This window comes from Gouania willdenowi, chromosome 21 (genome assembly GCF_900634775.1).
Source record: "Gouania willdenowi chromosome 21, fGouWil2.1, whole genome shotgun sequence".
Classification (NCBI taxonomy): domain Eukaryota; kingdom Metazoa; phylum Chordata; class Actinopteri; order Blenniiformes; family Gobiesocidae; genus Gouania; species Gouania willdenowi.
The window spans coordinates 11,452,849-11,468,981 of record NC_041064.1 but is presented as its reverse complement, the minus strand read 5'-3'; the positions used below and the strand labels follow the sequence as shown (position 1 = coordinate 11,468,981).

The following is a 16,133-nucleotide window of genomic DNA, read 5'->3' as shown; positions in this document are numbered from 1 at the left end:
GTGTATTTGTTTCCATTTTGTATCATTTTTAAGTCATTTTAGTGTTTTTTTTTTTTTTTGTTTTTTGGTCATTGGAATCATTTTGTGTCTTTATTGTCGTTTTGTTGGTTTTTGTGCAGTCATTGTGTATGTTTTCTTTGAGAGCCATGCACAAATGTCACCCCTGTGCTGCCAGTTTCCAACATCTGAGGCAGTAACTATAATCTATGACTACTTAACTGTACATATCAAGGTGAAGTCTTTTTAACATTCTGAATCCATTTGTTTTCCAATGGCGGTAAGGCATGTGAATAACTGTTTAAGTGTATAAATTGCTCTGAGAGTTCTCTGGTGGTTATAAAGTTTATATGAGGGACGTTGAACAAACATTGGTTTACCTGACAATGCGGTAGTGAGAGAGAGAGGGAGACTTAACCAAATAACATTCTCCATCACATTCCTCTTAAGTATGATAGGTGAAAGGTCCCAGTGGAAAGCTCTTATAGCGCGCCAATACCACATTCACAAGGTAGAAATATTCCGTGATGTAACTTGCTCTCTTGATGTTTAGGCCAGTCTGGTCAAATTAGCTTCTATAATTGTCTGCCTGAATGAATTAATCATATTATTTAGCATCAAAAGTGGTTTCTCACTTTAAATGAATCAAGATGGAAACAAAAGGAGAATAGAAAACAATGAGATAGTTTAATCTAATGACAAGTTGACTTCTCAGATGACCTATTATACATAGACTGAACTGGCCACTGGAATGAACTACTGGTGCCAGACATTCAAATCTTAGGCCTGGATTGAGTCACCAGTGAATCCAATGTGCAGGTTTTGAACTGCCCAGGGTGTGTCAGGAGAAGGAGAAGCAAATAGAAGATGGAATTATGTTGCATAAAAGCCAGCCTTGACTGAGAACATTCGTGCGAGAACAAGAGAGAATCCTTGCGAAGGCGTTGGCAGGACAACTTTTTTTTTTAGTTTTTCTTCATCAGGGTCTCATTAGGCATTGCATAATGCAGTCAGTATACTGTATGTGTATTTGGTTGTGTGATTTATATGTGACCAGTCACTGTCCTTTGGCGTCTTTATGGGGGTCTGGCATTCCTCTGCTTTTGTGTCGTTGAGTCTGGCAGAAAGTGGTCAGATAAAAGGACGTCACACAGTCTAGTGTTTGTATGGTTCGAGTCCAAGGGATCGCGAGGACTGTCCGGTCGTCTAGTGAAACAATCAGGAGCCTGATCCTCGCCCCTTTCTCTTATCATTGTGATTAGCTCTCTCAAGCTTCTCATGGCTTCTTTGATAACAAGCTCATTGTTTTAGAGTATTGGTATTGTTTCAAACCACTTATCTGTGGTAACTAACTTAGTTTAGGCTACTTTTCTCCCCTCTAACAATAGAGTAATCAGTCATGATTATACTACCAGCTCTAATGTTTTTCTTAGAGCCTTTTGTGCTGGCCCGAGTTCTATCGACTATTGTTTTTATAATGTTTTTATTGGAAATCAATGCTAATTACTACCTAAATAGAGTTCTTAATTGTTAGTCTGTCCATGATGACTTAGAAAATCATTACTGACAGGAACAATGCAAGGTTGAGTATTCGTTCTTATTCTTTACAAAGTTGGGGTTGACAATAATATGCATATCAACATTAATGATCTGGAATTTGCAGTTGTTTGGGGAGGTGTCTGAAAGTATGGTTAGATAATAATTGCTATTGAATTTTACATTTGTTTTACCCTTTTTTATTTTAAAACAAGTTTTATTATATCATTTTTTATCAAAGATTTAGCGTTTGTAGTGGTAAAAATGAATTATTTTGTCTAAAAAACCCACCAAAAATCAGTTATCTTAAATGCTTCCATCAAGCAATTTTCCAACTGTGTAAGGAGCATTTTTCAAACTCAACACATCCTGCATATACGTTTAAAACTGTTGGGGTATTTACGTTAGGCACGTGATTCTTTTAAGATAGACAATAACAAGATGGATAGTATACAAATCCATTGCTGTAGTTTTTTTCTTCTTTTTCTATGGGCCATTAGGTATATATTACATGCAAAAAAAATAAATGGCTTGGCATTTTAGAAAGAACATTAAGAAAATGAGAGTTTGGGGTTTGGAGTCATTATGGTAGAACTGGAGGCTAGAGCTCAGATAGCAATCGTTTCTCCGTGCACACTAATTTGGCTGTCAGTGGAATCTGGCTGTTTGGTTTGGAACTAAACTCAAGTGAAGGAACAGACAAAAGCTACCTCGAACCTTGCAAAAGTGGAAGATGGAGGAGTTGATAGTGTCTCTCTTTCTCTCCCTCTCCCTCTCTCTGTATGTGTGGAATCAGGTTACACAGTCTGTCATTAACAAGGGAACTGCTGTTATGAGACCAAGATAGACTGCTTCAAGTCTGAGCAAGTGTCTGAGTCTCAATGTAGGTAGCTCTCAAGTGAAGGAAGAGAAAGAGGGTGGGTGAGGAAGAGTTGGTGTGTGAGATAAAGGAATTACAGGTATGTGTGTGTATACAGGTGGGAGGTTGAAGGCTGAGGAGTAGAAGAAGACAGGATATGGCTTGAAGTCTGTCTCATGCGTAGCAGCCGTCAGCTTTCTTACTTCACCTTATGTTGATATACCATACTACTATGACCTACCAGGGCTCGACATGAACTGTTAGAGGTCACATGTCATGTAGGGCGTCCAATCTACGTGCAACATGGCAAATCAAGATTTTGTGTAGAAAATCAAACCATATATCACTGGTGACAAAAGTATATGACGTGTTACTGTTTGATCATTATAAAAATTCATTGAAGCTCAACAAGAAAGTCTGTTTATTTTAGCATAAAAAAACGACAAAAAAAACAAGCATCTTGTTTTATTCAGTGTGTATGTGTGGGCAAAATACTGTAATCGTGTGTTTGCAGAAACTAAGAAATAATCAGTTTATTAGTGTTTTCCTGACATTCTGGTGTCTTATATATATAAAAAAACTACGAAAGTTATATTGATTATTAGAAATCCAACTAACTAATGTCATCCATTTAATAATGTTTTCCTTATATTTTTGCTTACGACTTAAAGGAAACTAGAGTTGACAAGGATTTGCTTTTCAATTGCACAAATTTCCATTTTACAACTGTTGAAAACTGATAAATTTTCCCCCAATTTCAAAGTTAAAAACAAATCTATTCCAAAAGTTGAGAAATGAAAAAGGTGATTGTATCTATTAACAAGAAGTTTGTACTTTTACCCCTTTCTATTATGTTTGTGTCATCTTTCATCGTACAAATGACTTAGCAGACAAAATATCACTGAACCTATTGGTCAAAGTCAAACAAAACAAAGGGATTTAGTTGTTTAGTTGACCCCCACCACCGGTCTGGGTGGTTAAGCACAGCCTCCTATGCTGATGCTAGGTTTGCATCAGATGAGGCTGCAGAGTGATATTGCATGTTGGCATATGCTGCTGCTCCAAGTTCAGCTTTTTAGAAAAGGACATTCAGTCTGCATTTTTATTTTTAGTAAAAAAACAAAAACAAAAAAAAAACCTCTAAAAACTGTAGTGTTTATAAATCATCAGCCATATGTGTTGCTCAAACAGATCATGATGTGAAAAGGGTGTCTGGGACTTGCAAGCTCTGCAGTCCCAGCAGAGGACATTTGAAGTTAGAGGAGAACGAGAGATAAAAGACGTGCTTCTGGCAGAGTTTAGTCTGCTGTGCACTGCTCAGTGCTGTATGCGAGGCTGCCTTCCTTTTCCTCTGCTCTCTCTGCTGCACAGACTTATTGATTTGTCCTATTCTCTGTTTCATAGTGGATGAAGACTGTTGGAGACATAACAAGAGGGATAGGAGACATTACTGTCTGCAGAGATGCACACACGCATGCACACACATTGACGTCTATAGTACTCGTGGCTCCTCTGTTCTCTGGGCGATAACCCCAGACTACACTGGAGACAGGGTGCAATACACATTTTATGAGCCCTTCACTTGCTTCACTGCCCTGGTCTTATCGCTCGGCTATTGAGGGGAAAGTTATGGCTTTTTTTCCCCAGTGGCTACATCTCTCTGATCTCCTGTTGTCTCGGTTACAGGACTTTTGTTTGATGTGGGTATTTTGTTTAGGAATTGAAAATAATCTAGGATGGATCTCCTGTGTCAGGGTTGTAAAACCAAGTACGGTAGTTTTCCTTTGAGGATGTTGCTTTGCTATCATTCGATGCGTTTAAATGCACACAGCTATCGAGCTATGTATACTTAGACAAGACTTCTTGTTTAAGTGTACATGCAAGTGCAGTAAATCAAATTATTTACAAGCTCTGTCCTACTCCACCTCAATAGGTGGTGCTTTATCCTTGACAAAACCTGTTGACCTGAGGAGGAAGATAACGGAAACAAAAACTTATTTCTGCGTTTTTCTCCTGTCCATGTATAAGCGCATTATTAATTCCTCAAGGTCTTCTATTACAGAAAAAGGTTTGATGAATTTTCTTTGCCACGAAGTAGAATTTTATTTATTTCATTTTTTCCCATGTCTGCAATGCATTTGTTGACTTGTGTTTTCCTATAAAGGAAACAAATGGGTTGGTTTTTCATAAGGGATCAAGCATATTTTCTATTGTATTTGTAAAATTTAGCTTTAATTAAGTACATATAGATTTCATTCAATTAATGGATGGAATACTCAATGAATCAGAATCAGAAATACTTTATTATCCCAGAGAGAAATTGCTTGTGTTACAGCTGCTCAAGAAATACTTCAGATAAAAGAATAAAAGAACAAACACCAAAGAAAGAAATGCACATGGTTAAGTAACTGTTAAGTAACCATTATTGGAATACTCTATTACCAAAATATTCAATACCTTCATCTCTACCATGTATTTAAATTGTACAGCTCTTTTACTTAAGCAGCATGAAATTGCTTTTCTTATCTGTCTAAAAATGTGTCTATTGTTTTTTTCCCAACATCAATCCCTTCCTTCTTAGCGTTTACATGCATTCTAAAAATGCACTAGTTATCAGACCAAGCAATTTATTCAGTTTTCTCAAGCTGCATGTAACTGCACTGACTGCTGAAAGGGGTTTGCTTGAATCGGTGCAGCCCATCTCCAAAGCATTCCTCCAGTTACAATAAAATCAATTTTAAAGTGCCACATCTGTCAGTCACAGACCTGTAACTGTAAAAATGTAGAAGTTGTAGTCATCTCTTTCAAACATGCTGGGCTCTTTTGTAGAAAGTGTCTCAAAGATTGTTTACTGCTCCTTTTAGAAGTTAATGCGGTGGAGGCCAGGAAGCTCTCGGGTCATAAAGGCTCTGTTGGCAGCAGGATGTCATGGCCTGGTTCAGTCACACTCTTTAGCTTATGCATTCATTGTTTGCTGTTTGACCACCAGTCATTATCATCACAGCAGCAAATGCTTTGATTGAAGAGTGTTTGATCGGACACTTTCTACTTGAGTTCTTACAGCAAACCAAACAAGGCTAAACAAGTTTCTAGTCAAGACTAAAGTGTATTTAAAGGACGTTCTGGAATCCAAATCGAGGTGACCTTTTTGAGAAATGTTGCCGCAGGAGAGTTAGCTTTTTAAGATGGTCACTTGAAAAGAAGTATGTTTGTGCATTCCTGCTGTTGGCAAACATGGCCAAGAGCCATCGGAACAGTGTTTGAGTCGGCAGTTTGATAGCTGTGTGAAAATGAACGTCTCAATGCTATGATGACGATTGCAAAGAAGTCCTGTTCACAGTCCTGTAAAAACCTTTAAAGTCATTTTTCATGAGCCGTCACACAGAAGCTGTATAAGTTTTATTCCAACTTCTAAAGTCAATGCCTCTGAAAGAAATGTAGATGTCCATTTTTTCCTTTACCTTAGCCGGGATGGTCTTCTGGCAGTAACTGAAGCATGAAATGCATTGTTTTTTCAGTGACTTGAAGTCCCCCAAAATGGAGAGTCTGCAATTTAAGCAATATCAACAAGATTGAATAGACACTATATTCTATGAGTTGCCTTTAATTAAAAACTTTAACTAGTACGAGTGGGGGAGTAAAGGCTGGGCTGTGCCAGACTGAAAGACCTACTGTTGCTAAGTACTACATATGAGGCCGATCAGTCAAAGTCAGTGTGCCCTTGTATACACCCTTGGAAGCACTGTATCAAAGGAACAAAAGCCTCCTATCCCTTTGCCCGTTGCAGTGATTTTGTGTGAGATTCACACAAGCTTTTGGAGAGTGAATTTGCATTTGATTACATTCCCCACAGTGGAATAAGGGCAGTAGCTGAAATGCTGTAGAGGTCGGACGGGGCCCTGCAACTTTCACAAGTTCTTGCAGGGAATTACTGAATTCCGACTTTCAACGTGTGAATGGTGTCAGTGGTGGGCTTTTCAAAGGGCCAGAGTGATACATCTATAACACAAAGCACCACTGAGTGATGCATGATTACAACAAAGAAGGAATCTGGATTATGACCTTACACAGTAAAGTGGGAGACGGTGGTGTAGGAATAAATAATTAGCTGTTTTATATACAGTAGGGGTGTCCGATACAGCTTTTAACTTCCAATACAATACCGATGTTCCATCCTTGCATATTGGCCGATATCAATATCGATTCGATATATCTGTACAAATCATACATATTTTGATAATTACTTATTTTGTTGTGTGGAAGGTTAGAAAATGCTTGATCAAGTCATATTATATGCAGAGAACAATAGTCAGAAACAGTAGGTATGAGAAAAACCTGAATCGTTTATTAGTAACCAATAAGTGTCATACATTTTAAGCTTTAACATAAGAACAGTCTACAACTGAATATAATAAACTAGAAGACTCTGAAAAATAACCTGAATAAATCCAATGAAAACAATGTATATCCGAGATTTTAGATGCAAGTTGATATATTGTGATACTCGTTTTGCTGATATTGGATCAATATCAGATTGGGACACTCTTAGTTTGATAAAACAAAATATGTTATTGTTCTGATTATTTTTAGGTATCTCGAAATATTATAAATGAAAAGATGGGGGAAACAATTGCTAAATCATCAAATTCACAACTGTCCATGTGGTACCGTTTACATGAATTGAATAATGTCAGGTTTACACAATGGGTTACAACATCTATTTTATTCATCTCCAAGCATAAGAATCGACCATAATTGCAATCTATGCAATCTATTCTTTTCACTTTCAAATTTTTGAGCAGCCATGCTAATGTTCCTCTACAAAGGTAAGTGTGTTGATTGGCTCTGAGTCTGCAGCCGTGTGATTGTGAATGTGGGTTGCAGCAACAAGGACGACTGCCGCCCTGAGGTCTGTGTTACTCCCACATCCACCTAGGAGCAAACCATCTGCGTGTCCCTGACGGCATGCTGGCAGTTTGGCTGTCTGGGTCGGGGAGAGGGACAACGACACAGACAGCAGGCTCTGCAGTGTCCCGCTCTGTCTTATCCCCCCTTCTGACCCCCCCTCCCTTCCACCTCTCTGCAGTTTGCTGCAGTTTCCTCGGTGCCCGAGCTATTTGTGCCATGGTAACCGTGCCAGCCTGCCTGCTCACACACACATTCCACCTCTCGTCTCACTCTTTGCCAGCATGATGACTCAGCAGCTCCTGCAGGGCTTCAGCCTCCTCCCTCCTCAACCTCAGTGATACACCACACTCATCAGACAAAGTAGTGTTTTGTCATTTTCTCTGATAGCTGACCTGAATACAAAATACCCCAGAAATAATGCCACTTCCAGTTCGGCTAATACATTTTGCTTGTCGCTAAAAGCTCTTTTATCAACTACTTCTAAATGGTTCCCCAATAATGAGTGATTGTCCAAACATTTTTCATTTCAGTAAAATTTTGAAGATGTATTATAATCCCATGTGTTGAAAATGAGAATAGACTCTTTGAATATTGCAGTCATCATCGTTTAGATGCTTTTTGGGCTCAGTTGCATAAATAACAGCCTGTGAACGACATGTTTAATCATCTAATCACATTAAGCTCTGCTCAGATTCTTAGAGCCATGCTTATCTAGACAGCCTTCTCTAGTGGGATCAGTGAAAAGAGTCTGGGAAGAAAATTTGATGTTGTAAAGTAGGGGCCATATTATGCAAGGCACTTTAAAACCTGTTAAGCAGCAATCAGCCAGACTACCATAACAAACTTTTTAGCGGGCACGTCTGGTTCTGTTGGTTTGTACCTGAGCAGTTTGGTTTAAACTCAATCAGGTCTTTCATGATTGTGAATGCAAGGCCAGTGCTTGTGCATCACGGAGAAATAAAAGAATTGCAGAGTCAGCAGCGGCTCGGTTGGCTCGGTCATCTTGGCATCTGTCGGATTCAGCATCACTCACCAATTATCTTCATTTGACAACACAAGGCTGCCTTTGCCAATGTAGTAAAGACGTCTGTCTCCTGAATTGGATAAAGCGTGCATGAAGAGGACACAGGGGCATTGAAGGGGCCAGGTTATCCAGGCAAGCTGTCACAGTGTCACACTAAAGGGAAGTGTGCAGAGTCCACCAACCCCTCTACTGGTGAAGGGTTAAATGTTGAAGGGGCTCACATGGATTGCAGGTTCAGAACATAACAGGTTGTGAAAGCACAATAGAGGTATATTTGTTAGGCATGTTGTATATTGGCTTTTTGCCGATATTGTCTGACACTAAATTTTCGATTTCCATAACCAATACACATAATCCCCTCTCCCCCTCAACCTGTTCGGTCCATAGACTGTAAAAAGAATGGACGACGCGCTCACGGGGAAGTGAAGCTTTTATTTTTAGAGCTCCCCCTGCTGACTGGCCACAGTATAATCTTTCCCTCAATTATAACGGATGGGATGTTGGTCAAACTGCAAAGTTAAAATACTCGTCATAATTTTTTTCCAAACCTAAACTCTGCTTTGATCATTAGTTATTATCAGCCTACATTGTGTCAAAGTGTTAATTTTATTTATTTATCAATTTTAGTTATTTGAGATTGAAAAACAGGATTTGACGTCATATATGACGATGATTGACAGCCTCGGATCTTGCGTAGCTCTCTTTGTGAATAGCATAAGCAGTTAGGTCATGAACTAAAGCCGAGACACCATTAAACTTTTCCATTCAGTTTTTTTGCCTTTTTTGAGCTACTAGTACTAGTACTAACCTCTATGATCTGATCATCTGAACAAGACTTTGGTAGAATTTCCAGTGGGAAGTTCGTGGTGTAGCTGGGCTTACGTAACTCATCAGGGCAGCACTCTAAAGGGGCGGGGCGTGTTACTAGGGCTCCTCTCGCCGGACCCTACTGCGCAGACTCTGGCTCCAAATGACGTCAAATTTGCAGGATGGAAGCGCCCCTAAGCGCCGTATTTTGGCTTCAAGAACATTGAGTAGGAACAGCAACAGTGCATGCCCACTGGTTTGGTCACAAGATATGTATCTCCATGGAAATAACAGGTAATGCCTACTTTTAATGTGATGCTTTACCGGATGTATTTCACAAAGAAACACCATCTGTGCAAAACAAGATAACTTATTAAACTGTAATGAAAAAGTGCTATATTTGTTTTTAAAATGTCCTAAAAACAGCACATATTGGTCTTTCCATTGATATTGAAAATTTCAATATAGTTTTTGACTGATATTACATTTTATGCCTAATATTGGCTAATAATATCGAGGTGGGGGGAGCATATAATTAATATTTTCTTTTGGGAAATGGTCTTTTTACCCATCATTCATACAACAGAAAAGTCATTGTTCTAAAGTTGAACAAATTGTCTGAGTTGTCGTGACACATTGCTCAAGCGACTAACAAACCAGTAACCACTCCATGACTGTACAAGTTAATGATTCACATATTGGAATTTTTTCCTTTTTACAAAGGTAGCATAAGATTTAGTAAAAACAAATATTGTCTGTTTGATTTCAATCTTACCGTAAAACATGGTTTGTTTTGTACACGGTTAAGATACCAAAAGCAACAACTTCCATAGTATAGCAACACATTCAAACTTCTTTCAAGCTATTCCTGTTATTTGCAACATTGTGCTGCAAAAACGTTCCCTTATGGCTGTTATTTAAACTTTAGTGAATGTTGGTTTCTTTCTTCGAGGGGTGTCCTTTTCAACTTTTTCACTTCCGATGTGATACTGATATTACGGCATTGAGTATTGACAGATACTAATATAAGCACAAATCATGCATACTTTTATGACTCATTTTGTAGTGTGGAATGTTAGCAAATGCTAACCAGTGACTTAGATGCATTTTAACCTTTTACTGCAAGAATATATATTTTTTACAATTGAATAAGATAGAAGACCCTGAACAACAATCTCACTAAATCCAATTAAAAATGCAGGCTAATAAAATCTGATACTCCTTTATTTTGCTGATATCGAATTGGAACAACCTTATTTACTATTCCTGTATACAACAGTTCTGTGAGAAAATGGCAACATTTCACCCAAAGGTGCTCATGGTAATGCTAACAGCTGGGAAGGTGGAACACAGTTTACCTGGACCTGACTGAATGAATTGATTTGTATGCAAGTAATTTAGAACAAATAATCAGGTACTGTGCTTGTTCCTGCACAACATTGAGCCTGAGCTCACTCTGCATTCAAATTCCAAGGTTGGGAAGTTATCATGACTGTTTCACACTATACACACCAAAGTGAAGGAGGACAAACCATATTCTGAAAACACTTTCTCTGAGTTTATTCATGCATGCTAATTTCAGGGCTCCTTTTTCAGTTGGCATGAATTTTTTTCCACTGCCTCACTCTGTCGTGGGGCTCATGAGAGGATTCAAGCTGCAATGAGCATGGGAAAAATCTATCTACAGTTATAATTACATGCGGTATTCATAGCCGTTTCCGATTACACCACCACATTAGAGGACATAGTAAGAGGGGAATTAAAGGAAAGATGGGGGCTGAGAACGATAGAAGGGCAGAAATGAGAGCTCACCCCGAGCAGGATGTCGGCTCTGAACACACAACTAAACAGCACAGAGAATTCAATATGCAGGGTGGGAGACACAACACGCACAAGTTAAACACATTCATGCACACACTTTAAATTCATCTGCTCCGATCATAATCGCTCCTGCAGATGCTGGCACTGCTTCACTCTTTCCCTTCTGAGATTTCAAATCACAAAACGAGCACAGGCTGTAGATTTTTCAGTCAAAGGTTATTGGCTTGCAAACTGGTTCCCGTTACTTGCAAGCAGTATGCTGCAAAGTGAATACTGTAAAAAGCTTCCAATTTTTCATGCATGCATGCAAAAAAAAGGTAAAACAAAATTCCCATCTATCAAAACTAAGGTGTTGCATTGTTATTGCAAGAGGTGAGTCAAGAGGTGACTCACCTCGCCTCGATTTTAGCCAACAGCAAAGCAAACGCGCTTACGGCTTTTTTTTAATGACATCTTGTCTGTGGGAGGCATGAAGTGAGCTGGAGAGGATTTTTTACTGCCATGTTGATCGTCTTTCTGCCATAAATATAAACCAAAAATGCAGTAAAAATCCTTCATCTTCTCTAATTCAGGCATTCAAGCAGATCCTCATTACATGCTCCACTTTGTTCATTGAGGTGATTTATTGATTTGTCGTCTAGGTGTGACTCAGTATTTGGTGTGTGTGTGTGTGCTGTCCATGGGCACTGTATGAGTCAGGATAACCAGACGGAAAAGAGGCACTTTTGTTCCGTGGGTTTTAGATTTTGGGAGTTCTACATCCTCGTGTTTTGTTCATCTGCGTCCTCCGTAGTCCTGAATCCAACACGAGCAGCCACCCCCACCTCCCGCCTCCTGCCAGCATGGTGTCCTTCTTTCCACTGTCCCCTTCGGCACTGACATCAGACACCCCCTCCCTCCCATCTCAATGTTGCAGTCCACATGCCTGTCGCACACATTCACCCCATTCCCTGCCCTTATTTGACCCCGCTGTCCCCCAATTGCCCCTTGGCAATCCCCCCTCTTGCCCACAGTGGCACCCCGTTGCAGCCCAGCTCCCACCTTTCCTCCAATCCAAGGGGAGCAAAGCAGACAGCCCCCCGATTATCTTTGTGTGGCAGCATGTGGTCTGTGTGTGAGCAGCCCACACAGACGCCGCTGCTTAGCTAATGTTAACATTACGTGCTTAATCATTTATGTCTGGGGGTCAGGAACAAAAGCCTGGAGTGTTTGTGCGTTGGGTGTGGGGTGTGTGTGTGTGTGGGGGGGGGGGCAGATTGTTGGCGGTGTTGGACTGTTTATCAGTGGCACAGTTGCACTCGGGTGCACAGGCACATGCTGCCAATTTAGCATCCCTGGTGCTTTGTGTTGCATCATCGGGACATGCCTCAGGCTGCATTTTCTCAATATTTACGAGACTCTTTCTGAAGTTAGTGGTTTTTACCATCAAGTTAAACTGGTTTAAACTTTATATACTAGCACATAAATAATGACTTCTGTCTAGTTATTGTCTGACTCATGTCCACACACCAGGACAACACAAAGAATGACACCCACTTTGTTTGCAAATTTGAAACTTGGTGGAATAAAATAAGCATTCTTCTAAAGCATGTGCCAAGACTCAAGGCCTGGGGGTGAAATCCGGCCCTTCAAAGCATCCAATTTGGCTCACAGGTGAAAATAAAAATGACAGAGAAAACATTAATCATTGTTTACTTTAAACTATCAACTAATTTAGTTGATATCTCAATCCCTCCAAATACACAAATTTAATAGAACTCCACAATGTTTGCAAAGGCTCAGTTTGCCCATGCACATATCAACATGATGGCAGTCATTTTAAATCCCAAAATGTTGAAACAACTTTAAATTTTTCTAAAATCCTAAAAATGTCCTTATTATTCTATCAAATTTCTCCAAAATAAATACATATTGGTCACAAAATTAAGGAATTTTAAGTGAAGATCCTGCAGGGACTGATATCTGTCTCTTATTGCTTGTATATAGTTGGTGCCTCACATACTTTTAGATAATTTATACGTGGAAATACAAACCATGGCACAATAATGTCAAAATTGTTTATCACCTAAAGTCTGGGTCCCATTGAAAAAATCAACCTCATTCATATTTTGGCCCCTAAAATAAAATAAAAGTGACACCCCTGCTCTAAATTGTCCCTCAACTATTTTACTGTGAATTGTGCTGTCTTCTTATTGACCGTCTGCTGTTGTCCTTTGTCTGACATCTTTGTCTCAAATGTGCTTCTTCTGTCCTTATGTAGCTAAAAATAAAATCCTCACACTATCATTATTTTTGACTGTGTTTACTTGAGTTCTGTCGTCAGTGCTCATTCTCTGTCGTTTTTCATGTGTAGATCCAAGATGGCGAGTGGAGTCCTGCTCGTGCTGGTTGTGATCACTCTGATCGTTTCGTCTACTAGTTTGTCAAGTAAGTCACTTTTCACACAGCACAGCTTTACACATCAGACATAAAAATGAGCAAAACAAAAACAGAGCACTGAAATGAAAAGACTAATTAACCTTTTTGTGTTACTTTCTCTAATTTGATTTGTGAACAGTTTTAGATGATTTGTGAAAAACGCCTGTGGCATTTCATGCGTTTTTATGTAGATTGTTGTATATAACTTGTCTTTTTTTGGAAAACTTACACACATGTTTTTGATAATTACACTTTACATTTACATTACATTGGTTCATTAATCATATTTGTGGTTTGCACAGTAAAAAAAATTTTTTTCTACTTGGATTTGGTGTTTTTGTGTGATTTTTAAGTTCATTGTGTTTATACAGTATGTCAAAATGATTAATTAACAGTAAACTTATACAGCAGAGGGGTATTCCAGAAAAGAGGTTCAACAAACTCTGAGTCTATCCATAAATTCTGGGTCAACATACCCCACGATGGAAAACTTGAGTATCTGATTCCTTTACAGCTGGTATGAAGTGGGTCAATCAACCCTGAGTATGTAAACCTTGGGTTACTTATGTGCATGAGCATGATAAAAAGCCATCATAAATGGAGCAAAGATAACGGAACTACCATGTGTGTATGTATTTATTTTCTAATGCTGAAACTGCTTTTTCCAGCTTCCTTGGCTCGGCCACTGATATAAAAGACATTTTATTCTCAATGAGGCTTTTACCTTTTAAATAAAAAGCATTTTTTCTGTGACAAATCTCTATTAGTGTCCTTCTGTCTCTCTCACGTCTCCTGCATGCATGAGTGCAAACGTCTTTCACTTCTCCTCACCATTTTCTTCATGCTGACTGTCAGTGTTATTTTAAACAACTGGTCTGTCTCATTTGTCTACTGGTTTAGAGTATATACATACATGCATGCATCTGAGGGAAGTGATGATTTTTATGTCAGTGGCCTTTTTTTTATTTTTTTTCTCTCCTAATATTAGCTTCCATTGCAGTTCTCCTGTCTGCTTTCAGATGATTTCTGACAGTTTTTTCTTAATGATTATTTCGCAGGTGAGGAGAGTGTGAGAAACGAATGCCAGTGTGAAGGAGCGTCTTGCAGCAGCGAGGGCCGATGTTTCAGCCAGCAGTGTTTCTCCTCTCTGTCAGTGCTGAATGGGAGCGCAGTCTATCAGAAGGGCTGCGTTGTAGATGATGAAGATGGAGACGACAGATGCAGAGATTCACCTACTCCTGAGTTTCAGATCGAGTGCTGTACAGGACATTTATGTAACTTCAACATATCTTTGCAACCACCAGCTAAAGGTGAGCTCTCTTTTAGAACTGTAGCTTAATGAAAAATTATAGTTACATTGTTTATTAGCCTCAATAGGCAGTTAGGACTGTATTAAAGTGTGTAGGGTTCGAGCCGATTATAATTGTAATCACGTAAATTAATAATTATTTATTTATGGTGTAATTAGGGTCCGAAGGCCAGAATGGCTGGCCGTAGGAACCTATTGTTCTTGTTCTTTTTCCCTATTATTACTTTTCGGTTTTGCCCCTTAGGATGCCCAAAGTCTCACCAAAATTTGCATGCACCTCAGGCATGGTGAACAAATAGATATTTTGGCACAATGAAAAAAATTTACTAAAAAAATGCGCGCATTATAGATGCCAAAAATGCAATGGAACCGCACTACCAGCAGGTTTGTACAATTCATGCTCAATTCGCCACATGTATTCTTCACCCCAAGATGAGCAAAAAGTTACATTATGACCCTGCCGGAAAACCAAACAAGAAGTCAGCCATCTTTGGTCAAAAAATGGCGTTTCACCCTGGAAACGCATTTGTGCGAACTAGTCTGAGGGGCTCCATGCGACTCTCTTCAAACTCAGCAAGAACACTTAGGACCCACTGAAGATTAAAAATCATCGAAATAATTTGCATATCTCTAACGGTTTGGTCGCGGCGCGACTGGGGCCATTTAGCATGCCATAATAGGAAAATGCATATAACTTTCAAATGCAAAGTTCAAACTGGTTCCTATTTGATACACATGATGACTGTCCATCCCTAAACAAGGCTCAATGTAAAAATTACCCATATCATGCCTTGTATTCTCAGAGGGTGCCGCTTTTGGTGGCGTCCGACTTCAAAATAGTGTTGGATTAATTTTTTGAGATGGGAGCAGGTTGTTGATGGAGAAAATACAGGCTTTGATCAGTGAGAGGGGCCTATAATGTCAACGGAAAATCCTTTGCCATCACATTCTAAATGCTATATCTTTTGCATCAAATTCACTGAGAGTGATTTTTAACTGGTTTTCCCTTTCATACTGGGTTTTTGCGACTGGCGTCATTTTGCACGCCATAATAGAAAAACTGCTATAACTCTCATATACAATGTTTAAAAAGCCTCATATTTGATACACATGACTGTCCATCCCTAAAAAACAATCAATGTGAAAATTACCCTTCAAGCTTTGCGTTCTCAGATGGTGCATGCCATAATAGAAAACCGCTATAACTCTCATATACAAAGTTCAAACAGTCTCATATTTGATACACATGGCTTACCGACCCTGGCCACTCCTTCGGACCCTACGACGCCGCTCGTGGCTTTAATTATGATTGTAATTGTAATTTCAAAAATCTATTGCTGTAGTAATCGTAATTAAATTGTAATTGAGTTTAGATAATTTACTTTGTAATTGTAATTGCCATGGAAATTTTATAAAAATTCTCAAATATAATTTAACGCAAAACTGGGGAACCA

The 16,133-nt window shown here is 39.1% G+C and overlaps 1 protein-coding gene across 2 annotated transcripts in view; it reads left to right on the top strand.

Moving 5' to 3' along the window:
* The window catches only part of LOC114455211 (activin receptor type-1-like), a 31,867-nt gene that overhangs the window by 1,631 nt on the left and 14,103 nt on the right, over window positions 1–16,133 (top strand). For both annotated transcript variants that reach the window (XM_028436289.1, XM_028436288.1), the window contains exons 2-3: window positions 13,306–13,379; window positions 14,429–14,680. In XM_028436289.1, the coding sequence (XP_028292090.1) occupies window positions 13,313–13,379; window positions 14,429–14,680 (319 nt within the window). In that variant the 5' untranslated portion in view covers window positions 13,306–13,312. The remainder of the gene's footprint in view (window positions 1–13,305; window positions 13,380–14,428; window positions 14,681–16,133) is intronic.